The sequence below is a fragment of the Macaca thibetana genome, chromosome 19 (genome assembly GCF_024542745.1).
Source record: "Macaca thibetana thibetana isolate TM-01 chromosome 19, ASM2454274v1, whole genome shotgun sequence".
NCBI lineage: Eukaryota > Metazoa > Chordata > Mammalia > Primates > Cercopithecidae > Macaca > Macaca thibetana.
Window position 1 is genome coordinate 47,964,458 of NC_065596.1, and position 25,862 is coordinate 47,990,319.

Genomic DNA, 25,862 nt, shown 5'->3' on the forward strand with positions numbered 1-25,862 from the left:
CCTCCGGAGTAGCTGGGATTACAGGCGTGTGCCACCATGCGCAGCTAATTTTTGTGTTTTTAGTAGAGATGGGGTTTCACCATGTTGGCCAGGCTGATCTCAAACTCCTGACCTCAGGTGATCTACCTGCATCAGGCCCCCAAAGTACTGGGATTACAGGTGTGAGCCAGCGGGCCTGGCTGGCTTTTTGTTAATTCATTTAAGAGATACTGTTTCCAAGCACTAAGGATATGTGACTGTTACAAGGTTGAATGAAAAAGGCAGGATGTGGCCAGATCAGAGCCAGCACTCCTGCATGCAGACAACAGTCTCTGCAGAGATGGTGCCAGATGTGACTTCTTAAAAGTCGAATCAGTCATATGTCTGAAACAGCAGTCTCAAACTCCACCCCGGCTCAAACTTGCTCCTCCTGCAGGCTTTGCACCTCAGTTCACGGCACCCTTCACAGAAGCTCAGGCGGAAAACTTGTGTGTCATCCTTGACTCTTCCCCCCTCACCCATACCCCACTGCCAATTCCCCACCAGCTGCTGCTGCACTTTGTTCAGCTCTCTGCTCATCAGAAGTCTCATTGACTAAGTTCTGAAAATAGAACATCCACCTGTTCTCTGCATTTACTACCGTCATACCCTGCTTTATTTTCCTTCAGAGCACCTAGCCTAACCTGACATGATTTTTTGTTTGATTTTTGAGACAGGGTCTCACTCTGTTGCCCAGGCTAGAGTACAGTGGCACAAACACAGCTGACTGTAGCCTCAACTTCCCAGGCTCAAGTGATCCTCCCACTTCAGCCTCCCGAGTAGCTGGGACTACAAGTGTGGACAGAAAGCATCTGAATGTGTGCTCAGGATTGGTCACTGCCACCCCCCAGCCCACTACTATTCTGTGCAAGTACCCTTCTGTCTTCACCTACCCGCTCCCCACTGCCTATCCGACGGAGCCTGGCCTGTCCGGCAAGGACCATGTAACCCTGCCTCCAGCTCTGCTCCACAGCATGGCTTCGAGTACCTGGGAGCCCTGCGTACCCTCCACTCCCATGGCCCTTAGTCTGCCACCCTAACCTTGCTTTCATAGCCACAGCAGTTTCTCTACTTATTTCTAACCAAGCTCTCCTCTTAGTTCAGAGCCCATTTTAATTTTTGGGACCACTTTTGAAACATTCTCAGGTCTGAATATGCTATATTACTACTTTTTTGAACTTTGAAATGCCATTCAGAGGTCATTTTATCCATCTTTAATAAAGAGACTGAGGGTCAGTGAGGGCCAGCCCCTTGTCTGGGGTTGCAGAGCCTGTTGGTGAGTCCAGATTAGAACTCGCAACCAAGGGCCTGCTCTTCCCACAGAAAGGGGTGCCTCCTGCAAGGCACAGACCAGCACCAGCCACCCTGTCCCCCAAATCGAGCCGGCACAAGACGAGGCCGGCTCTTCCTTGTGGAAACCGCCTCCTGCAGGCGCTCTTTAGAGGCTTCAGCCGGGCAGTGCTGGAAGAGCCCCTCCTCCCACACCGGGAGACTAGGAGCGACTGGGCTCCTGGCTTTCCCAGGGAGTGAGCCGTGGGTTGCATTCACATGCCCCTCTCTCCCCACCTTGGTTTAGAAATCCCTTCATACCTTCTCTGCTTGACAGCAGCAACGAGGTCAGGCCCTGAAAACATGGAGAACAAGCTGTCCCCGTTAGCTGAGGATGTCTCATCACTCGAGCTGGCAGAGTCTCCCTGAGCACCCGACCAGGCACCATGCAGGCCATCCCTGAAAGCCGGAGAGAGAAGCTGGGCCAGGGCCTCCTGCAGCCCCACCACCCTCCACCCCACCCTGAAAGGGCAGTCCTTACCCTGCATTCATCCCATAACCAAATAGTGGTCTCTTGCCTCTCCCTTCTTAAAACATGAGGTTTTCCTCCTTTGCCTTATTTCAAAAGTAATACATATTCATCACTTCCCTTTATTCCTCTAAGAAGCCTATGGTTTGTATATGAAATTTGTTTTAGAAAAAAACAAGGGAGGGATAGCATGGGGAAGAATAGCTAATGGATGCTGGGCTTAATACCTAGGTGATGGGAAGATCTGTGCAGCAAACCAACATGGCACACGTTAACCTTTGCAACAAACTTGCACATCCTGCTCATGTACCCCTGAACTTACAATAAAAGTTGAAAGAAAAACAATTTTTTTAAGTTAAAAAAAAATTAAGAAGTAAGAAAAAACTAAAAGTTGAGCTGGTCTTTAGTCACCCAGATTTATTAACTAGGTAGCAATATGGGATATAAAAAAATCCCCACTTGTCTTTACGATAAAAATTCGCAATTCTGTCAATATACTAGAATCTCAACTGTACACCTTTGCTTTTTGTAGGCTATAATGACAGCATTCCATAAATCATGTGGGCTTCACAGCCACACTCATTTCAGTATAAAGGCCGTGTTAAATATGCATTTATCTTACAAGCACCATCATGTAAGAGCCTTGTCTAGGGCTGAAGAGTCTGTTTTGAAAATCATGAATGTATACCAATGGCATGTTCACAGGGACACAACACACTACTTAGCATCTAACAGTCAGCCACATGACTCTGACCCCTAAAGATTTAATCCCATGTCACTCTCTCACACGGGGGCTTGGAATTGAACTGCTTGAAAAGAATGCCCACAGGCAAGGAGCCTCCCTTCTCACAGGCCCCTCGGGGGACACTTGGGTCTCAAACTCGGATTCCGTGCAGTACCCAGCACTCACCCTTCTGTGAAGAACTCGGGGAAGGGCCAGGTCCGATGGGCGTCATCCATAGGCGGCCAGTTGCCCCGGGGGTTGCCTGGCCGGCGACCATGCTGGGCCTGCCGCTTCTGCTGCATCGCCTGGCTCACTCCTGCCACATAGCGTGCAAACTCTGGGTCTGAGCCCACTGCATGGCGACAAAAGGAACAAACCGGGTTTGGGGAGAAACTGGCCTCTTAGTCCTTCCCTATGCTTTGCTGACATGCTGGTCACACATGCAATGAAAGGCAGTGAGGAGTTGCCAGGCTTTTGCCCCACAGCGTGGGCTGTAGGCTGTGCCCAGCACCCTGCTGTGGGGAGATGGGACTTGTAGCACCTAGGGCTAAGGCACAGTGTGTGCCAGGGATGTCTGGAAGGGCATTGCCTAGGACAGAGGCAGGTAAGTGTGAAAGAAACAAAAAGAAAGAAAAATGGTTTGATTTACCCATGATTAGATTTTAAAGACAAATACTAATAACTTAAAAAAATTTCTAGCATCAGCCACAATGGCTCACTCCTGTAATCCTAGCATTTTGGGAGCATGAGGTGGGCAGATTGCTTGAGCCCGGAAGTTCGAGACTAGCCTGGCCAACATGGAGAAACCTCGTCTATACAAAAATTAGCTGGGTGTGGGCCAGGCGTGGTGGTTCACGCCTGTAATCTCAGCACTTTGGGAGGCCGAGGCAGGTGGATCATGAGGTCATGAGTTCAAGACCAGTCTGGCCAAGATGGTGAAACCCTGTCACTACTAAAAATACAAAAATTAGCTAGGTGCGGTGGCAGGTGCCTGTAATCCCAGCTACTCGGGAGGCTGAGGCAGGAGAATCGCTTGAACCCAGGCGGCAGGGGTCACAGTGAGCCAAGATCGTGCCATTGCACTCAGCCTGGGAGAAAAAGCAAGACTCTGTCTCAACCAAAAAAAATAAAAAATAAAAATTTGTTGGGTGTGGTGGTGTGCACCTGTAGTCACAGCTACTTGGGAGGCTGAGGTGGGAGGATCACTTGAGCCCAGGAGGTGGAGGTTGCAGTGAGCCAAGATTGCGCCACTGCACTCCAGCCTGAGAGAAAGAGCTAGACTCTGTCTTAAAAAAAAGAAACAAAAAACAAAAAAAACACCTGGGCTGGGCTTGGTGGCTCACACCTGTAATCCCAGCACTTTGGGAGGCCGAAATGGGTGGATCACCTGAGGTCAGGAATTCGAGACCAGCCTGGCCAACATGGTGAAAACCCATCTCTACTAAAAATACCAAAAATTAGCCGGATGTAGTGGCAGGCACCTGTAATCCCAGCTACTCAAGAGGCTGAGACAGGAGAATCACTTGAACCCGGGAGGCGGAGGTGGCAGGGAGCCGAAATCGCGCTATTGCACTCTAGCCTGGGTGACAAGAGCGAAACTGCAACTTAAAAGAAGTCCAGCGTCTTGGTGCTCTGTACCTAGAGTCATTAGCTAACAACTTAGAAAATCAGATGATGACTTTGGCCAACTGATAACCTGAAAGTTAACAAAGCATCAAAGCATTGGGGTCAGCCAGATAGAGGTTATATGCTGTTCCCACTTGAGCTAAAGTTTGATCTGGTATTTTCCTGGCTATTGGCCAGGAGATTTGCTCATTCCATCTGAACATCTTAAGTGTGGCAAAGAATAAAATGCAACTTCAGAATGCTTTAAGAGGTGGCTGGAAACACTGGCAGTGCTGAATGGGGATATGCAGGGCAGTACAAATGGGAGAAAAGCACAGATGGCGTTTACAGAAAGTGTCAAAAAAAAACATATGGCAGGAAAGCATCCATGAATCATAAATGTGACTCAGCAATTCATTTTTTAGCTTAAAATTAGGGAAGATACTAGGGCACAATCCCATTACCAGCTTATCCTAGGGCACTGTCACAAGATGATCTCAGTCACACTGTCCTGTCTCCCGACCCCCATCCCGCACTGAGTTTGCCTATCCAGACGGGTGCACTAGCTGGCGCCCTCTGATTCTGTCCAGAGGGGCGCTCCTCCTTAATCTGCATCAAGGGCTATGCAGATCTTATGCCCTTGGGGCAGGTAGAAAACTACACCATGGACTTCAGGGGCAGAAAGGAACACCCAGAAGGGAAAGAGTAGGATTTGTAGTCTACAGACATAAGAAGTGTCCAGGACTCAGAGGTCAAATACGGTAACATTCTTATTTTAAAAAAAATTTTTTTTTTTTTTTTTTTTTTTTTTTTGAGACGGAGTCTCGCTCTGTCACCCAGGCTGGAGTGCAGTGGCCGGATCTCAGCTCACTGCAAGCTCCGCCTCCCGGGTTCACGCCATTCTCCTGCCTCAGCCTCCCGAGTAGCTGGGACTATAGGCGCCCGCCACCTTGCCCGGCTAGTTTTTTGTATTTTTTAGTAGAGACGGGGTTTCACTGTGTTAGCCAGGATGGTCTCGATCTCCTGACCTCGTGATCCGCCCGTCTCGGCCTCCCAAAGTGCTGGGATTACAGGCTTGAGCCACCGCGCCTGGCCTGTTTTTCATTTATTTACTTATTTTTTAGAGACAGAGTCTCACTTTGTTGCCCAGGCTGGGCTGCTGTGGTGTGATCATGGCTCACTGCAGCCTCAACCTCCTGAGCTCAAGCGATCTTCCCACCTCAGCCTCAAGGCGCTGGGACTACAGGCATGTGCCACCACACCCAGCTAATTTTTTATTTTTTGTAGAACTATGTTGGCCAAACTGGTCTTGAACTCCTGGCCTCCTGCAATCTGCCTACCTCATTTCACAGTACTCACCTGTGAATGAAATACATTTTCTACTTCTGTATGCCTTTTGCTATTTAATTAGAGAAAAAAGTTTGCATGTACCTATGTTACCAAATTCTCTTACTAATTTTAGATTTTTTGGCGAGGGGGGTTCAATTATATTATTAGCAAAAAGATGTGCTGCTTAATCTATCATTTTCCAAAGCTTGGACCACTTATTTCATTGCTTTTTGTCTTGCTGCATTTGCTGTGAAGTCCAAGACAAAGTTACATGCTACAGGTGATAACAGTTGCCCTTGTCTGATTCCTGATATTAACTGAAATGATTTTTGTTTCATTATATAAGGCACTATTTGCTATTAGCTTTTGGTAGATAGTCTTTTTTTTTTTCTTTTTTTTTTTTTTTTTTTTTTTTTTTGAGACGGAGTCTCGCTCTGTCACCCAGGCTGGAGTGCAGTGGCCGGATCTCAGCTCACTGCAAGCTCCGCCTCCCGGGTTCACACCATTCTCCTGCCTCAGCCTCCCGAGTAGCTGGGACTATAGGCGCCCGCCACCTCGCCCGGCTAGTTTTTTGTATTTTTTAGTAGAGACGGGGTTTCACCGTGTTAGCCAGGATGGTCTCGATCTCCTGACCTCGTGATCCGCCCGTCTCGGCCTCCCAAAGTGCTGGGATTACAGGCTTGAGCCACCGCGCCTGGCCTGTTTTTCATTTATTTACTTATTTTTTAGAGACAGAGTCTCACTTTGTTGCCCAGGCTGGGCTGCTGTGGTGTGATCATGGCTCACTGCAGCCTCAACCTCCTGAGCTCAAGCGATCTTCCCACCTCAGCCTCAAGGCGCTGGGACTACAGGCATGTGCCACCACACCCAGCTAATTTTTTATTTTTTGTAGAACTATGTTGGCCAAACTGGTCTTGAACTCCTGGCCTCCTGCAATCTGCCTACCTCAGCCTTCCAAAGTGCTGGAATCACAGGCATGAGACAGCGTGCCCGGCCAGGTTTTCCACTTCTTGGTATAATTTTGTAATGCCTATTTTGCTAGGAAAGAATCGATTTTCTGCTGAGTTTCCAAATGTATTGCTATTAAGTCTTAGATGGTAATGACTTAAAGTGGCTTTTTTTTGAAATAGGGTCTCTCTCTCTGTCATCCAGGCTGGGGTGTAGTGGCATGATCACAGCTCACTGCAGCCTCAAAATCCTGGGGTCAAGGGATGCTACTGCTGCAGCTTCCTAAGCACCACCACACCCAGCTGATTTTTTGTTTAGAGATGAGGGTTTTGTGATGTTGACCAGGCTGGTCTTGAACTCCTGGCCTCAAGTGATCCTCCCGCCTCAGCCTCTCAAAGTGCTGGGATTACAGGCATGAGCCACTAAAGTGCTTTTAATGTATCCTATTTCCTAATTTTGTGTCTCTTTGTTCTCTCTTAATCAAGCTTAGAATAAATTGGCTTATATATTTTATTGGTCTTCCAAAGATCCTTTAGAGTTATTTGCAATTTCTACTCTATTTTTCTTTTTTTTTTTTTTTTTTTTTTTTTGAGACGGAGTCTCGCTCTGTTGCCCAGGCTGGAGTGCAGTGGCCGGATCTCAGCTCACTGCAAGCTCCGCCTCCCGGGTTCACGCCATTCTCCTGCCTCAGCCTCCCGAGTAGCTGGGACTACAGGCGCCTGCCACCTCGCCTGGCTAGTTTTTTGTATTTTTTTAGTAGAGATGGGGTTTCACCGTGTTAGCCAGGATGGTCTCGATCTCCCGACCTCGTGATCCGCCCGTCTCGGCCTCCCAAAGTGCTGGGATTACAGGCTTGAGCCACCGTGCCCGGCCTTCTACTCTATTTTTCTTTTTTTTTTTTTTTTTTTTTTTTTTTTGAGACGGAGTCTCGCTCTGTCGCCCAGGCTGGAGTGCAGTGGCGCGATCTCGGCTCACTGCAAGCTCCGCCTCCCGGGTTCACGCCATTCTCCTGCCTCAGCCTCCCGAGTAGCTGGGACTACAGGCGCCCACAACCGCGCCCGGCTAATTTTTTGTATTTTTAGTAGAGACAGGGTTTCACCGTGGTCTCGATCTCCTGACCTTGTGATCCGCCCGCCTCGGCCTCCCAAAGTGCTGGGATTACAGGCGTGAGCCACCGCGCCCGGCCTCTATTTTTCTTTTTAATTTACTTATTTTTGGCTTTTCCCCCTTAATTCCTCCTCCTAGTTTGTTCTTGTTTGTAAATTCCTTCTCTAATTTCTTAAGATGACTCTGGTGGTATTTTCATTGTCTAGGCCAGGAAAAGCTGTTTTCTATGAAGGCAGGAGGGTGTCTGTCACCTATCATAAGCCCTAGAGTTTAGACCAAAAAAAAGCATCGCAAAGAACAGGTTATATAATCAGGAAAAAAGCACCCCACAAAAGACTGTTGATCTTGGCTACTGGGAGTGGGCAGGCCTAGACTGGAGCCCACTTGAACTATGGGACTTTGAGCTATTCAAGTAACCTCTCTTAGCCTCAGTTCTGTTCTCCATAAAGTAAGAAAAATAGTCCACTCACATTCTCAGCCCCTTTCTCACCACTGTTTCCCACTCTTGCTAGATCTGCCCCATACTCGCCTCCACAGTGAGAAAGGGTCGTAAGGGGGGATTAAGTGATTTCACCTTCACAAGTAAGGCTGCGGTAGACAAGCCCTGGGAAGACCTCAGCAGTTGCGTTTGCTGTTGACACTGGGCGAGGGGTGGGAGGCCTCACATACCTGCAGGATCGAAAGGCAGAATCTCTCCCAGCATTCCAAAGACTCCATCGCTTTGGTCACGGTTTGGCCATGTGTTATTTCTAGGTCCCTGCGGCTTCTGTCCCAGAACCTCTGACATCACGTTATCCATATAGCTGCTCACCAGACCCAAGCTGTACAAGTCAGAACTGAGATCAGATATGCCAGGCCACTGACCAAGAGGAGACAGACCTGCTCCAACAGTCTGCCCTGGCTGTTGGGATGAGCCATGTACCCATTTCCCAGGTGCCCGAGGCTGGGGCGGGGGCTGCTGCGGTCCAATGGGCTGGAGTAGGTGTTGGTAGTATTGGACTTGAGGTTGTTGCTGCTTTGGGGACTGCTGCTGAGGTGCCAGTCCCGGCTGGGGTGTCAGAGGTGTGTGTGCCCCAGCCTGGGGTGCCCGTGGTGGAGGGGGCACGGGCAGTGACGGCTGCTGTGGCTGCATGGCTCCTGCCTTCTGCTCAGTCACCATGGCTGTGGCAGCAGAATTACGCCTTGTCACCAACGGAGAGCCCTGATGTGACTGGCCCATGTTAAAGCCCGAGAGAAAATCTATCACCTCTTGCATTTCCTGATCAGTTGGTAAGTTCATACCCTTCTCATCCTTGCCATCATCTCCATGCAGGAAGTTCTCACGCCTCTCCATGAGAAAGCCATTGGCCACTGGATTACTGGAATTCTGAGCTGACTGTGAAGGGTCTGTAGTCCTGGGGAAATTGCCAATGTTCAAAATGCTTTGTAACCTTGTATCAATATTGCCAGGCATTTTGGCCTTCTCTTCTGAACATCCAGCTATGAAGATGTTTTTAGAAGGGGTATTTTGGATGGAATAATTTGTGCTGCTGCTGGAGCTAGTACATGAAGCTTTCTTGGTGAACCGGGATGTCAGTTTGGAGAATGTCTTCTGCAGGCCACCTGAAGATTTGTTTCCATTTCCAGAAGGCAGGTCAGCCTGGTTGCCAAAATCACAGATCTCCCTTTGCAGCTGGATCTGTATGCAGGGTAAAGCTTGCTCCCTATTTAAACAGAAATTTGTTTAAAAAAAAAAAAAAAAAAAAAAAAGACAAATATATAAAATAATAGAATGGACCTCTTTGTATTTAAGAATGGTGTTGAGAGCAAGAAAAACCTCTCTGGTTGGTATCAGGTTCACTTATTTTATAAATAAATGAACACCCAGGGGTTTGGAGAGTATGAAATCTACAGTGTCTAACGCAGGACTGGAAGTTCTGCTAGGATTCTGGCCTGAGGAGTGTGATTGAGTGAAATCCTCTAATGGTGGCACAGGAGGGGAAAGCATGGCTAGATGTGGGGATGCAACTTGCAGAAGCTAGCTTTGTACCTGGAGGACAGGGGCTACAGCCATGCAAATACAGCAGAGGGACAATGGACAACTCCACAAAGCAGAGGGAGGTGGTGGGGGGATGCAGGGATACTATGGACCAAAGTTGTCCCAAAAGATGGCTGTGACTTTCAAAGTTTCCTGAGCACATTTTCCCCATACTAAAATGGAGCCCTACAGAGCGAAAGGGCATGGGGCAGGAGCTGAGGCAGGTGAAGGCTGTGTGGCCCTGGAAAAGTCACTTCACTATTCTGGCCTTTGTGTACTCATGAGTTAAGAAAGGGAGAAAAGGTTGGGCATGGTGGCTCACGCCTGTAATCCCAGCACTTTGGGAGGTCAAGGCAGGCAGATCACTTGAGGTCAGGAGTTTGATACCAGCCTGGCCAACATGGCGAAACCCCATATTCATGAAAAATACAAAAATTGGCTGGGCATCATGGCGCACACCTGTAATCCCAGCTACTCGGGAGGCTGAGGTAGGAGGATGACTTGAGCCCAGGAGCTGGGGGAGGCTGCAGTGAGCTGAGATTGCACCACTACACTCCAGCCTGGCTGGGTGACAGAGCCAGATCCTATAAAGACAAGACGACAAAACCAAACACAAAGACCAAGACAGAAAAGAAAAAAAAAAAGAAAAGAAAAGAAAAGGGAGAGGGGCCATGGCTAGATGTTTAAGGCTCCTACCAGATGTATACACATTTTTCAGTTTCAACCTGAGAGAACGGATTGAAAAAGAAAACAAATTCTAAAAGACATAAGTAAATTTTCTAAACATTTCTCTGTTCTTAATTCATAACGAGAATATGAGTTAAAAGTCCTCTTGATGGACTTCCTCTCAAATGACAAAACAAAGGAAGGCAAAAATGTTAGCAAATAGGATAATCTGGGTACAGGGCATGGAGCAGTTCTTTGTATCATTCTTGCCACTTTGCTGCAGGTTTTAAATTATTCTGAAAATAAAAGTTACTAAAAAGTCCGTATTGCCTTATTTACAATACCGCATACTATCAGTGACACAAGCACACATGAAATTGTGCATAGTCACACTGTCCCCTCAGTATGCATCTAAATGCAAACCACAGACAATTTAAGTGACCCGCACAGACACCAACCTTCCAGCCCTCCAGCGGTTTAGGTCCAGCACGGCTGTGTAGAGCACATCCACCAGGCCCAGGGTCTTCTCAGGATCAAGGCTTCTCTGCAGCAGGGACATGGTGGCAGGGTCTTCTTTCAGGCACCTAGGCACAGATTAGGCTGCATTAGTCTTGGCTGCCCTTCTCTGCAAAGGTGTTTCGAGCAGGTCTCATAGAAAAGGCTACAACTTTTATGTACTTCTCGCGCCCAACAAAAATTCAGTAACTGTAAGAACACGGAGAAAACAACAGGGCTGACCCTGGAACTCACTGCTCCACAAGAGGAGGAGGAAGCAAAAGGATCTGAGGTCTCGTGATATCAGAATATATATTTGGTCTCTGCCTCCAGTTCCTCATACAGAGCTCCTAAAACCCTTGAGATTTCCTGGATGATAGTGTCTTTTGTTCTAATAAGATGACTTGCTTATATGATGAAGCCTCCATAAAAATCATTAGATCATCGGGTTCTGAGAACTTCCACGCTGGTGAACACACTGAGGTGCTGGGCATGGGGCACACCTGGCAAGGGCATGGAGGCTCGGGGCCCCATCCTACACACTGCACGCTATGCACCTCTTCACCTGGCTGTGTATCTGCTATAATATCCTTTATAACAAACCATAAATGTAATTAAATGTTTTACTGAGTTCTGTGAGACATTATAGCAAAATATCAAACCTGGAGGTTATGGGAACCCTCAACTTATAGCCAATTGGTTAGAAGTCGGGTGACCACCTGGGACTTGTGGATGGCATCTGAAGTGGGAAGTAGCCTTGCAGGGCTGAGCCCTTAACCTGTGGGGTCTGTGCTAGCTCAGACATTCTGATTCCTGCTGACTTCTCCAATAAGTAAACACAACTGTCTACCACAAAACTTACACATCCTCTCTAGTTCCTCACATCTTGCATGCAATCCATCAGTGAATCCTGACAGCTCTTCTTATAAAACACATCCAGAATCCAAGCACGTCTCACCACCTTGTTTATGAACCCCCTGCTTCAGGAAACCACCACTCCTGGGTTTCAGGACCAAGCTCTCACCTGGTCTCTTTTTCTCTACTCCTGTACCTCCAAAGCCCATCCTTCACACAGCAGCCAGAGCGAGCTTCCCGTAGTGCCTATCAGAGCACATCACTCCCCTGCTTAAAACCCTTCAATGGCATCTCATCGTGATTGAAATAAAATCTAAACCCTCACCACAGTCCTCAAAGCCCTCTGTGCCCAGCCCTTCCACCTTGTCCCAGACGTGAAGCCTTCTCTTTCCCTGGATGGGTTTGTCCACACCTAGGACCTTTGTTCTTGCTGCTGCCTTTGCCCGAATTTCTCTTTCCTGAGATTTGGATATGGCCAACTGCTTCTCATCATTTGGGTCTCCACTGTCCATTCAGGGTACCTACACCAAGAGCCCCCCAACCTTTTTTTGAGACAGAGTCCCACTCTGTCCTCAAGGCTGGATTGCAGTGGTGTGATCAAAGTTCACTGCATCCTCAACCTCCTGGGCTCAAGCCATCTTCCCATGTCAGCCTCCCAAGTAGCAGGGACTACAGGCGTGTGCCACCGCACCCGGCTAATTTTTTAATTTTTTTGTAGAGACGGGGTCTCACTATGTTGCTCAGGCTGGTCCTGAACTCCTTAGCTCAGGTGATCCTCCTGCCTCAGCCTCCCAAAGCGCTAGGATTACAGGTGAGACCCACTTGGTCCAGCCAAGAGCCCTTTTCTGAGAGGGAAAACAGTCTGAGCAGCACAGGTCTACTAGGAAGATGATGTCTGCCAAATCCTGGGCACTCTAGGAGCTAAATGGTGAACTCAACACTTGCAAAGTCACCCAAGGAGGTAGCAGTACTCCCTAACATGACTTGGACTTGGGAAGAAATGTATCAAAGAAATGCATAAGAGCATGAAATGAGAGCCAGCCAGGCTCTGAAGCACAGGAAAGGGTGAACAACAACGCAAGCTCTGCTAGTGCCCAGCTAGACCTTGGACTCTTCAGAGAGAAGCTTGGCAACTGAGCCTGCCCAGGGTTCAGTGCACCCAATTCTCTCTGTCTGGAATCACTGATAATCAGGACACATATGCTCTTGTTCCCAAGCCAAGTCTCGTTGTGACTTGGCTTGTCACATGTTTGCCCACTAGGAAAGCATTCGTTGGCCATGCAGAAAAGAGTACTACAGTTCCTGGTGATAATAATTAATCTTTCTGAAAAATCAACAATCAACAAACTGGCATTTTTATTTTATTCATCAGTCTTGAGCTGATCAATAAAATGCCCTTAAGTGGCTAAACCCATTCTGCTGACAAATCATCAAGACTTGCTTAAAACCCTGTACCTGTTCTTAGATTAAAAGCCCAGTTCCCTCAAGGGCCCTGCAAGTCTTGACATCTATAACTTCCCGTCCTTATCACCACCTAGTGCATCTCATTCCATGCTGGTTCACTCCTGAAGCCTCTGCACTGGCATTCCTTCTGCCTGAAGTGTGCTCCCCATCTGCTCTCTCCATGGCAGGCTCCTCTCAAATCCAACGTCATATCGTCAGAACCCCTTCCAGACTGACTCGTCTAAAAGTCTCCCCCCAATCTCTATCCCACTTATTCTCTATCATATATTGGCACTCTCCTCTCATTTCCATCATATGCCTGCCTGTGTTTGAACTCATCTCTTATACTTAACAGCTGTCTCCCCCTTCTCTATTCTCAAGTTGGTTTATGAGGAGCAGGGACCCTGTGTGTCTTGCTCATAATTAAATTCCCAGAGCCCAGAACAGTGTCTGGTACACAATAAGTATTCAGTAAATATTCAGTGAAATGAAGCATGGATAGATAGCAATATCCTTTTTCTCCTGGTGGAGTAAAGCAATCATTTCTGTTTGTATTCTTCCCAACAAGCACATACAGTATTCTGTAATTTGAAAAAAACAAAAGAATTAAAATTTTGCAAAATTACCAAAAGCAGCCAGCAGAGGGAGCCTCTGCAAGGACTCACAGTCTACAAGGTCTTTTTTGTGGGGGTGCAATGAGTTACAAAGGAAATCAACCCCACAGGGAGAGTTTTCAAAATAAACCAAAGTGTTAGCCATTTTTGCATTGGCTGTTTATATTCACCCAACCATCCAAAAGTTCAAACTGTTTTCTTCAAAATGAGAATTCTGATTAAGTTTTAACATTTTCCAATAACAGCCTGAATTGGAAAAATTTAAGAATTCAGGGCCGGGTGCAGTGGCTCACGCCTGTAATCCCAGCACTTTGGGAAGCCAAGGCGGGTGGATTACCCAAGGTCATGAGTTTGAGACCAGCTTGGTTAACATGGTGAAACCCCATCTCTACTAAAAATACAAAAATCATTAGCTGGGCATGCAGGTGGGTGCCTGTAATCCCAGCTACTAAGGAAGCTGAGGCAGGAAAATCATTTGAACCCAGGAGACGGAGGTTGCAGTGAGCCGAGACAGTGCCATTGCACTCCAGCCTAGGCAACAAGAACAAAACTATCTCAAAAAAAAAAAAAAAATCAGGAACACATTTCAGTAGAACACTGACTACAAAAGAAAAAAAAAAAAGAATTTAGGAACACAAAAATCTTACAGAAAAGTGAGCCTCTGGTTTACTGTTTGATAGAAATGAAAATATGTGTATAAATTACCATTAATTTCAGGACACAGTATGCCACCCTATAATTAACTTAAAATTTTGGGCCAGGTACAGTAGCTCATGCCTGCAATCCCAGCACTTTGGGAGGCCAAGGCAGTGGGATCACTTGAACCCACGCATTTCAGACCATGCTGGCCAATATAGTGAGACCTCATCTCTGCAAAAAAACTTAAAAATTAGCCGGGCATGGTGGCGCATGCCTGTAGTCCCAGCTACTTGAGAGGCTAGGGTGGTAGGATTGCTCGAGACCAGGAGTTCAAGGCTACAGAAAGCCATGATCACACCACTGCCTTCCAGTCTAGGGGACAGCGTGAGATCTAGTCTCTACCAAAAAAAAATTAATTTAAAAACATAAAAACTTTTTGGTGGCAGAGTACTTATAGAAGGGAGGTTTTAGGACACAAAGTGAACTGCCAATCTTTACTTAATATATTCATAGACTCTAAACATTTTTTACAGAATCTACTATTGTACTCTTACATTTTTTGTTGTTGTTGTTGTTGAGACTGAGTCTGGCTCTGTCGCCCAGGCTGGAGTGCAGTGGCCGGATCTCAGCTCACTGCAAGCTCCGGCTCCCGGGTTTACGCCATTCTCCTGCCTCAGCCTCCAGAGTAGCTGGGACCACAGGCGCCCGCCACCTCGCCCGGCTAGTTTTTTGTATTTTTAGTAGAGACGGGGTTTCACCGTGTTAGCCAGGATGGTCTCGATCTCCTGACCTAGTGATCCGCCCGTCTCGGCCTCCCAAAGTGCTGGGATTACAGGCGTGAGCCACCGCGCCCGGCCTGTACTCTTACATTTCAAGAACAAATGGGCCAGGCGCGGTGGCTCACACCTGTAATCCCAGCACTGTGGGAGGCCAAGGCGGGTGGATCACCTGAGGTCAAGAGTTCAAGACCAGCCTGGCCAACATGGTGAAACCCTGTCTCTACTAAAAGTATAAAAATTAGCCAGGCGTGGTGCCGTGTGCCTGTAATCCCAGCTACCCAAGAGGCTGAGGCAGAAGAATCACTGGAACCCAGACGGAAGAGGCTGCAGTGAGCTGAGATTGCGCCATTGCACGCCAGCCTAGGTGACAGACCAAGACTCCATCTCGAAAAAAAAGGAAAAGAAAAAAAAAAAAAGAACAAATGGTTTAAATACAACTTGTATGCCTTACCCAACTACCATTTTAGTTCACATAGGCACCAACGGCGCCTCTTTGTTCCTTAGTATTTCTGCCTACTTAAATGATTTAAATATTTTCTCTTATAGCTAAATATTCATGCAGATTACCATTTTAATAGCAAATGCCTTCCAATATATGCTTAATTTTTCCTGTTTATTAATAAAACTATGATGCTCATCCTTATAGTTGAATGTGAATACATATCACAAAGATAAATTTCTAGAGGCGAAACTGGAATTATTGAGGTCATATCCCTTATTTTAGGCTTCTAATATACTAAACTGCCCTTCAGAAAGGCTGTATTTATTCAACAACCCTTTTGCCTGTTTTCACAGTCTGGCTCAAACTAGTATTGTCACTATATTTAGTATAGTTATTCTAAAACAAGTTAACAATATTCTGGGCAAAATGACATCATATTTTTTTTTTTTTGGAGATGGGGTCTCGCTCTGTCACCCAGGCTGGAGTGCAGTGGCACGATCTCTGCTCACTGCAATCTCTGTCACCCAGGCTTAAGCAGTTGTCCTGCCTCAAGCTGGGATTACAGGTGCACGCCACCATGCTGGGCTAATTTTTGTATTTTTAGTAGAGACGGGGTTTCACCACATTGGCCAGGCTGGTCTCGAACTCCTGACCTCAGGCAATCCACCCGCTACGACCTTCCAAAGTGCTGGAATTATTACAGGTGTGAGCCACCCCACCTGGCCCCATATGGTTTCTTTACTTTGTCTCTGATTATTATTATTATTTTTTTGAGACAGTTTTGCTCTATCGCCCAGGCTGGAGTGCAATAGTGCAATTTCAGTTCACTGCAAACTCCACCTTCCGGGTTCAAGTGATTCTTGTGCCTCAGCTTCCTGATTAGCTGGGATTACAGGCCCCCGCCACCATGCCTGGATAATTTTTGTATTTTTAGTAGAGATGGGGTTTCACCACATTGGGCAGGCTGGTCTCAAACTCCTGACCTCAGGCAATCTGCCTGCCTTGGCCTCCCAAAGTGATAGGATTACAGGTGTGAGCCACCACACCTGGCCATTACATTTTCTTAATCTATTTGTTGATCATATGTCTTCTTTTCTGACTTAGCTGTTCATGTCCCTTGACCATTTTCTTCTGATTTGTAGGAAATTTAAAAAAAAAAAAATTAAGAACAATCTTTTATCTACTATAAGTGTTACGAATATAATATCTGAAAATGACTGTCCCAAGATTTGTAAAGACATTGGGTGTGTCATAACATGAGCTCAAGATCATCAGGGTTGTAGTTGGAACAGAGGAGAAGGAATTCTATGTTCTCTACTCAGCTTTAGTGAACACTGGGTGAGAGAAAATGATATACTATGTTTAAATGCTGTAGACTCAGTAACAAAGATAATACTGCTCATTATGGTCCAAGAATATATAACATTTTAGTTACCTTATGGTCAATGAGATCATTTTTCAGACCTCTTGGCTTTCTCATCATAGACCAATAATCATGACACACGCCACTAACATACCACTGCTGCCCATAAACCTGCATGTGCAGCAAGACTTGCTGCGTCAGCCAGCGTGGGGATTGTTCAAAACAAGGCCATCATTTCAAAGATGTGCAAATGTCAGTGAGAGCTTAGGCTCCGGTGAAAGTAAGAGGCACGTTACCATGTGGATGGGACTTGAACCACGATTCTAGAGCCTTCTAAACTGATCTGGGGGGCATAGGCTTCTTTATTCTCAATCTGTGCTGTGTCAACCACCACCTAAGATAGAAAAAAACAACAAATAACAACAACCAGCTTTCAGAGAGGAAAACGCATCAGAATAAAATCCAATACATAAAATGACTCTCTAAGAACTATTCCCCTAGCAGCCTAGTTATGCCAAGGCCAGTCAGGGCCCCACGAAGACAACAGCAAGCAGTAAAGATGACCAAATCTAAGAACATTTCAACAAACACAAACCACATTCTGGGCATGGGATTTACTGAACTGGCAAGCACCTCTAGCACTTTTTCCAAACTATAAATATGTTAATTAGGAGGAATTAATGTGTGTCCTTTATCTTAGTATTTTTTACTTTATGCACTTAAAAGAAGTAAAAGTATCACTGAAAGTCAAACCAGGCTGGGTGCAGTGGCTCACGCCTGTAATCCCAGCACATTGGGAGGCTTAGGTGGGTGGATCACTTGAGGTCAGGAGTTTGAGACCACCATGGCCAACATGGTGAAACCCCCATCTCCGCTAAAAATACAAAAATTAGCCAGGCATGGTGGTCCTGCAGTGCAAGCTACTTGGGAGGCTGAGGCAGGAGAACTGCTTGAACCCGGGAGGCAGAGGTTGCAGGGAGCTGAGATCGTGCCACTGCACTCCAGCCTGGGCGACAGAGCGAGACTCCATCTCAAAAAAAAAAAAAAAAAAAAAAAAAAAAAGTCAAACCAATGCTTCAGATAAGCCCATTTGTCATGACATGTCCAGAAGTGGATGAAACTTTTTTTAAAGATTATTTTATCCTCAACTATCAATAAAAACTGAACTACTTCAGGACAGAGGAAGAACTAACCCCTTTTTGAATAATTTCCTCTTATTTCCAGGAAGAGTCTTTAATACTAGATAGGTGATAGAGTATCCTATGTAATCTAGAGTCTGACAAAGTGATGAATATATTCAAATAACTAAAAGAATGTTTTTATTTTATTTTATTTTTTTTTTTTTGAGATGGAGTCTTGCTGTATGGCCCAGGCTGGAGTGCAGTGGCGCGATCTCGGCTCACTGCAAGCTCCGCCTCCCGGGTTCACGCTCTTCTCCCGCCTCAGCCTCCAAGTAGCTGGGACTACAGGCGCCCGCCACCACGCCCGGCTAGTTTTTTTATACTTTTAGTAGAGACGGGGTTTCACCATGTTAGCCAGGATGGTCTCGATCTCCTGACCTTGTGATCCACCCGCCTCGGCCTCCCAAAGTGCTGGGATTACAGGCTTGAGCCACCGCACCCGGCCAAGAATGTTTTTAAAACTCATAAAATATTTAAAAACCAAATCTGTAATATTTCAGAAGGGGTAAAACTGTATAGAGTTGTGTATCATATTCCAAACTCAGCCTCTAATGCAGCCAGCTTTCACTGGTTTAAAGAGTTCCCATCGCCGGGCGCGGTGGCTCAAGCCTGTAATCCCAGCACTTTGGGAGGCCGAGGCAGGCGGATCACAAGGTCAGGAGATCGAGACCACAGTGAAACCCCGTCTCTACTAAAAATACAAAAAATTAGCCGGGCGCGGTGGCGGGCGCCTGTAGTCCCAGCTACTCAGGAGGCTGAGGCAGGAGAATGGCGGGAACCCGGGAGGCGGAGCTTGCAATGAGCCGAGATCGCGCCACTGCACTCCAGCCTGGGCAACAGCGTGAGACTCCGTCTCAAAAAAAAAAAAAAAAGAGTTCCCATAGCTGATCTGCAATGACCTTTGGAAAAAACTTCCTGTCAAAGGAATAGCCATTGTTGGACCACACAGGTGTTTCCTCTCTCCTCCCATCCCCAGAACCATAACCTAAAGTCACACATAAAAGCATCCTGCAATCAAGACGCAAGGAACTAGGAAGAAGTTTCTGCTCTCTGAATAACATGGAACTTTTTTTTTTTAACCTACAGTGTTTTCTCAAAATACCCTTGTGCCTTTTGGCCTTATTTTGCACACTTCTTTCAGGGGAACTCATTGGCATGGTCCTTGCAGTTTCAGCTAAATGGTCTCTGGGAGTATAGATCGGTATCGTAAAGCCAATGGGCTTTTCCATGCTTCAGCAAGGCATGTCTGGTTTACTACTTCTTTTGGAGGTCCCTATACTAAGGAAAAGATCCTAAAGGAAATGTAACTCATTACTGTGAACAGGCCCTCATCTGAGTCTCCACAAGGCAGCCCCACCCGGAGCTGGGCTGCCTGAGCCCTGACCCGCTTGAAACAAAAGGACAGCATACCCTCAATAGCTCTTTATGTGAATAAAGTAGGAATCAGACTAAAAAACAAGTTCTTTAATTTTCTTAATCTCCAATTAGGTCCTTCCAACCTCTGACTGAAATGCCGTATCTTTTTTTTTTTTTTTGAGACTGGGTCTTACTCTATCACCCAGGCTGGAGTGCAGTGGCGCAATCTCGGCTCATTGCAACCTCTGACTCCCAGGCTCAAGTGATTCTCATGCTTCAGCCTCTCAAGTAGCTGGGATTACAGGTGCCCGCCACCACACCTGGCTAATTTTTGTATTTTTAGAGACGAGGTTTCGCCATGCTGGCCAGGCTGGTCTTGAACTCCTGACCTCAGGTGATCTACCTGCCTCGGCCTCCCAAAGGGTTGGGATTACAGGTAGGTGTGAGCCACCATGCCCTGCCACCATATCTTTTTCAGAAGTTGTCATTTACTAGAAAGGGAGATCAAATACATAAGATTCTATGGGTCAGTGGTGCAAACAAAAAGCTACATGGTGGTTTCAGATGTTGATCTCCTGACCCACTCAACTCTGGCCAAAGTTTTTTTTCCTCTGAAAGATGAACAAATCATTATTTTTTAGTTGATGTTACTTTACTGCTAAGAAGGAGATAAACAGAACTGGTATACAGTGACTGGATCAGGGCACTACTTATACCATTGTGGTCAAGGTAGGCCTCTCACAGGAGGTGATTTTGGAGCTGACACCAGGAAGATAAGGAGTGACCCACATGATAATCAGAAAGAAGAGTATTTTCAGATAAAAGGGGCATCAAGAGCACAGGCCTGGGACAGGAAGAAGCATGGGATGTTTGAGCAACAGACATCCAATGTAGGTCCAGAATAGGGGCTAGGTTAAGGGGCCCTGTCAAATTGTTACTAATGTAATTTTTCTTTTCTTTTTTTTTTTTTTTTTTTAAGGGCCAGGTATGGTGGCTCATGCCTGTAATTCTAGCAGTTTGGGATGCCTAAGTGGACGGATCACGAGGTCAGGAGTTCGAGACCAGCCTGGCCAACATAGTGAAACCTTGTCTCTACTAAAAAATACAAAAATTAGCCAGGCATGGTGGTGCATACCTGTAGTTCCAGCTACTCGTGAGGCTGAGGGAGGAGAATCACTTGAACCCGGGAGGCAGAGGTTGTGGTGAGCCGAGATCACGCCACTGCACTGCAGCCTGTGCAACACAGCGAGACTCCATCTCAAAAAAAAAAAATTACCCGGGTGTGGTGGCGGGCACCTGTAATCTCAGTTACTTGGGAAGCTAAGGCAGGAGAATCACTCAAACCTAGGAGGCAGAGGTTGCGGCGAGTTGAGATCGTGTCACTGCACTGCAGCCTGGGTGACAGAGCAAGAGTCTGTCACAAAAAAAAAAAAAAGAGAAAAATAGAGGCAAGGTCTCACTATGTTGCCCAGGCTGATTTAAAACTCCTAGACTTAAGCAATCCTCCTGCCAAAGTGCTGGGACTACAGGCATGACCCATGGGGCCCAGCCTGTAATAGTTTTCTTAAAATGAGCAAAGCCCATAGCATCATTTTGCAACTAGGTTCCCTGCAAATATGTATTATCAATCTGATTTTTCTTTTTCTTTTTCTTTTTTTTTTTTTTTGAGATGGAGTCTTGCTCTGTCACCCAGGCTGCAGTGCAGTGGCCGGATCTCAGCTCACTGCAAGCTCCTCCTCTCGGGTTCACGCCATTCTCCTGCCTCAGCCTCCCGAGTAGCTGGGACTACAGGCACCCGCCACCTCGCCTGGCTAGTTTTTTGTATTTTTTAGTAGAGACGGGGTTTCACCATGTTAGCCAGGATGGTCTCGATCTCCTGACCTCGTGATCCGCCCATCTCGGCCTCCCAAAGTGCTGGGATTACAGGCTTGAGCCATTGCACCTGGCCTGATTTTTCTTTTTAAAGAGATTTTTTAAATGCTGCTCTTCCTTTACCTTGTCTACCTTCCTGGTCTAAATTCCATAGCACCAAATAACTTTTTAAATTATTCAATATTTTCACACATGTGTCTGCACCACATCCTCATATGCTTGAAACATCTTGGTATTCCACCTATCATCCACCACCCGCACTCACTCACCAGTCCAGCCTGGCCAAACAGCAGCTGCACCGCCGTCTTGCAGGCACCCCGCCATGTGGATGGGCAAACCTGGTTCAGCACTTCAGTCACAGGAAAATCATCCCTGGATGTGATTCCATTATAGCAGCCTGCTTCCTTCATCAGCTGTAACATTGTATGCTATAGATTGATAAGAAGAGAGTTCACACCTCAAGACAAAGCCATGCAAGGTTCTAAAATTTGTAAAAATGCATTTATACAATCATCCTTAAAAGAAGAGCATTTTATTTATATGTTTTTTGAGACATGGTCTCACTCTATCGTCTAAGCTGCAGACCAGTGGCATGAACATGGCTCACTGCAGCCTCGACCCCTCAGGCTTATGTGATTCTCCTGCTTCAAGCCTCCCCAGTAGCTGGGACCACACAGGTAGGTGCACACCACCACACTCAACTAATTTTTAAATTTTTTGTAGACGTGGAGTCTTGCTCTTCTACTTTCTAGCTGTGTGACCTTGGGTATCAGTTCCCAGGTGTGGCAGGTGGGCCAAAGGGCAGCACCCCCACCTCGTGGGTGAGCATTAAGTGAGACAATGATGTGGAGCACCTGGCACAATGGCTGGAACACATGATGTTCCACAAGTAATCATTATCACTGCAGCATTATGACAGTATCTCTCTTCTTATGTAATTCATACAAGTCCACGGACAGACATTAATCATAAACAATATCTTATAGTGTACTTTCAAACCCTTTCTGTTAAACATCTGAATAAAATTATGAATAAAACTCTCTTGGCCCAGCTCGGTGGCTCATGCCTGTAATCCCAGCACTTTGGGAGGCCAAGTAAGGTGGATCAGCCGAGGTCAGGAGTTCGAGATCATCCTGGCCAACACAGTGAAACCCCGTCTCTACTAAAAATACGAAAATTAGCCAGGCTTGGTAGCACACGCCTGTAGTCCCAGCTTCTTCAGAGGCTGAGGCAGGAGGATTGCTTGAACCCAGGAGGTGAAGGTTGCAGTGAGCTGAGATAGATCACACCACTGTACTCCAGCCTGGACGAGAGAGTAAAACTCTATCTCAAAAAACAAAAAAAAAACTTGCTTGACAAACGTCTGATTAAAGTCTCCATAGGTCTGCTTTTTAATTTTTTTTTTTTTTTTTTTTTTTTTTAAGACAGAGGTTTGCTCTTGTTGCCTAGGCTGGAGTGCAATGGCACAATCTTAGCTCACTGCAGCCTCCACCTCATGGGTTCAAGCAATTCTCCTGCCTCAGCCTCCCGAATAGGTGGGACTACAGGCGTGTGCCACCACACCCGGCTGATTTTTGTAATTTTAGTAGAAATGGGGTTTCACCATGTTGATCAGGCTAGTCTCAAACTGCTGACCTCAGGTGATCCACCTGCTTTGGCCTTCCAAAGTGCTGAGATTACAGGCGTGCACCACCACACCCGGCTGATTTTTGTATTTTTAGTAGAAATGGGGTTTCACCATGTTGATCAGGCTAATCTCAAACCGCTGACCTCAGGTGATCCACCTGCTTTGGCCTTCCAAAGTGCTAGGATTACAGGCGTGAGCCACCACGCCCAGCCCCATTTTGTTTTTTAATTTACATCCTTTGCAAGCCTTCACATTTCTCTTAAGAACTCTATTTTCAAGTTCACACTCAGTTGCTGGAACCCCATGGAAAGCTACCGTCTTAAGTTTCAGATTGTCGGCGGCCGACTCATTAAAGGAGACGCCCTTCAGGAAGTGCGATCCTATCTGCACAGGGACGGTGGGGAGCTCACACTGCATGGGCTGCGGGGGTGTCTGCCTCCGCCCTGTCTGCTGGGCTTCCGCCTCGCTGCAGCAGCCCTGGAAAAGGCATGGATGGAAGAGGAGAGGTGACCCATCGCTCATCTGTTAAAACACTTGGTTCACATTACACTGCAGCAGCAGCACCCTAGGTCCCCAGAGCTTTAGGAAGGAAAAGCGTACCTGCAAACTTGCTTCAATTGCCTTTGGATTCAGGTGGAAGCCAGCTTTCATTGCATATTCACAGTGTCCTAAGCTTTCCAGAGCTATCTTATATGCCTGGAAATAAGTTATTTTTAACAATCAAGATCATAAAGCAAATTATAAGATGACAAAGTTCAATGGAAATAGAAGTCTTAAATTTCTATAGCTATTAAAAGACTCGAGGCCAATTACTACTCTATAACCCTTTGTAATTGGTTCAACATCACAACTTTAACTCCCTCCCTTGTTTCTATCCCATGGAAATCAGTATGTCAGTTCTGAAAAACTTACTTGCAAAGCACTGTCAATTTTTATGTTCAGTTCTTTTAGCTGGTGCTCAGGAATTGCTGCACTTTGAGAACAAAAGAGTTGTTGAACTTCAATTCCTGCCAGGCAACCATCACAGCCTCTTTCTCTTAGCCTAGATGTCGCCTGCAACATATATAGTAACTGGTAGGTAAAAGAGGGTTGCACAGTTCTTGCAACATTAGACCCACAATAACAAGAAAAACTCCCTCAACTAAAATGCAGCAATAAACCATCTAAGCAAATAAACTAGAAGTTCTAGATTGTTTGTATTGCAAAGTGAGCAGCCCAAATTTTGAAAGCCTAATTAACCATCCTGAAGATAAAGGAAATCTCCCTTTATTTTATTTTATTTTTTTTTGAGACAAGGTCTTACTCTGTCACCCAGGCTGGAGTGCAGTGGTGCTATCTCGGCTAACTGCAACCTCCACCTCCCGAGTTCAAGCAATTCTCCTGCTGAACTCAGCCTCCCGAGTAGCTGGGATTACAGGCGCCCACCACCGTGCCCAGTTAAGTTCTGTATTTCTAGTAGAGATGGGGTTTCATGATGTTGGGTCAGGCTGGTCTTCAACTCCTGACCTCAGGTGATCCACCCACCTCGGCCTCCCAAAAGCTGGGATTACAGGCTTGAGCCATGACACCCGGCCGAAATCTCCCTTTATTTTAGGAACCCTGGAAAAAAGACTTACCTACTTGTTATTTGTTTTATATATACATATATATATTCAGACATTTTTAACTTTCCTGCTTTAAAAAGACAGGTTACCTAGAATATTGGCACTTGGAGTTTCCAGAATAAAAAAAAAAGAAAGGAAGAACATACATGGTTGGGCATTCCTATACAGTGAAGGAAAAGGCCACATGAATACAGAACAGGAAAATATACATTGGCATGTTAACAGAAAAATAGAGCTTTTGAAATCTGCACAGAAAATTAAATATTTATTGTTCAGTCACTACATATGTTTATGAAGAGTAGATAAGCAAGATAGAAAAGGAGAAACTAATCTCTGTCATTTGATGATTAAATGCAGAAAATATATACATGGATCAGGACAAGAAGAGAATACAGAAAAATATATATTTGATTTATTAGATGGGATTACAGATGAACTGTTTTTAGGTTTCTATTTTTGTTGCAATTCTGTGAACCAAGTAACATTTTTTAGCAGTTAACTTTTGTTCTGCTGGGCCAGTGTAGGAGTTGTAATATTTACAAAACTTGCAGACTACAGGAAAATGACTAGCTGCTATAATGTCGTAAAGTTCCAAAGCTTTGGTTTCACAAACTGTATGTAAACACCCTTCCCTGAAGCCTAAGAGTCTCACAGTTTAAAACTGTTTGACTCTTTCTAAGGATCTTTCAGTCAAATACTTAGCTCACGCGGGGTGCGGTGGCTCAAGCCTGTAATCCCAGCACTTTGGGAGGCTGAGACGGGCGGATCACGAGGTCAGGAGATCGAGACCATCTTGGCTAACATGGTGAAACCCCGTCTCTACTAAAAAATAAAAAAAACTAGCCGGGCAAGGTGGCGGGCGCCTGTAGCCCCAGCTACTTGGGAGGCTGAGGCAGGAGAATGGCCTAAACCCGGGAGGCGGAGCTTGTAGTGAGCTGAGATCTGGTCACTGCACTCCAGCCTGGGCGACAGAGCAAGATTCCGTCTCAAAAAAAAAAAAAATTTAGCTCACAAGGTGGTGTATTAGGTTCATGCTGGAGCACAAAGCTGCTCCTTACCCCCTCCTGGAGCTGACAGCCTCATGGCCAAAAAGGTGAACAAGGAAAACATAATTATAAATGGAGAAAAAACACTGAAGGAAACAGAGGACTATACCAGGGAGTGTCCTAGACACCCAGAAAGCAGTATTTAGGGTGAGAATTAGAGGAGAAGGTCATGAATGGAATTGCATGTGTGTGGGGTGGGGTGGGGGTGTCAAGACCTACAGGCGGGTCCATGAAACAGGCCAAGGATCCAAGATAACAAAGACACATCCAAGGAACTAGAGCCCAGCGAGCGAGGGCAGGGTGGCCACTGATAAGGCTGGCCATCAAGGCAGGA

At 46.2% G+C, this 25,862-nt stretch overlaps 1 protein-coding gene across 8 annotated transcripts in view; it reads right to left on the minus strand.

Annotated features, from left to right (window-relative positions):
* Window positions 1-25,862, minus strand: part of GARRE1 (granule associated Rac and RHOG effector 1) — a 98,002-nt gene that overhangs the window by 4,404 nt on the left and 67,736 nt on the right. For all 8 annotated transcript variants that reach the window (XM_050768405.1, XM_050768407.1, XM_050768408.1 and 5 more), the window contains 9 exons: window positions 23,791-23,931; window positions 23,479-23,574; window positions 23,194-23,355; window positions 21,521-21,679; window positions 17,139-17,236; window positions 10,671-10,796; window positions 8,199-9,232; window positions 2,727-2,892; window positions 1,609-1,746 (listed from right to left, as the gene is read on the minus strand). In XM_050768405.1, coding sequence (XP_050624362.1) covers window positions 1,609-1,746; window positions 2,727-2,892; window positions 8,199-9,232; window positions 10,671-10,796; window positions 17,139-17,236; window positions 21,521-21,679; window positions 23,194-23,355; window positions 23,479-23,574; window positions 23,791-23,931 — 2,120 coding nt within the window. The remainder of the gene's footprint in view (window positions 1-1,608; window positions 1,747-2,726; window positions 2,893-8,198; window positions 9,233-10,670; window positions 10,797-17,138; window positions 17,237-21,520; window positions 21,680-23,193; window positions 23,356-23,478; window positions 23,575-23,790; window positions 23,932-25,862) is intronic.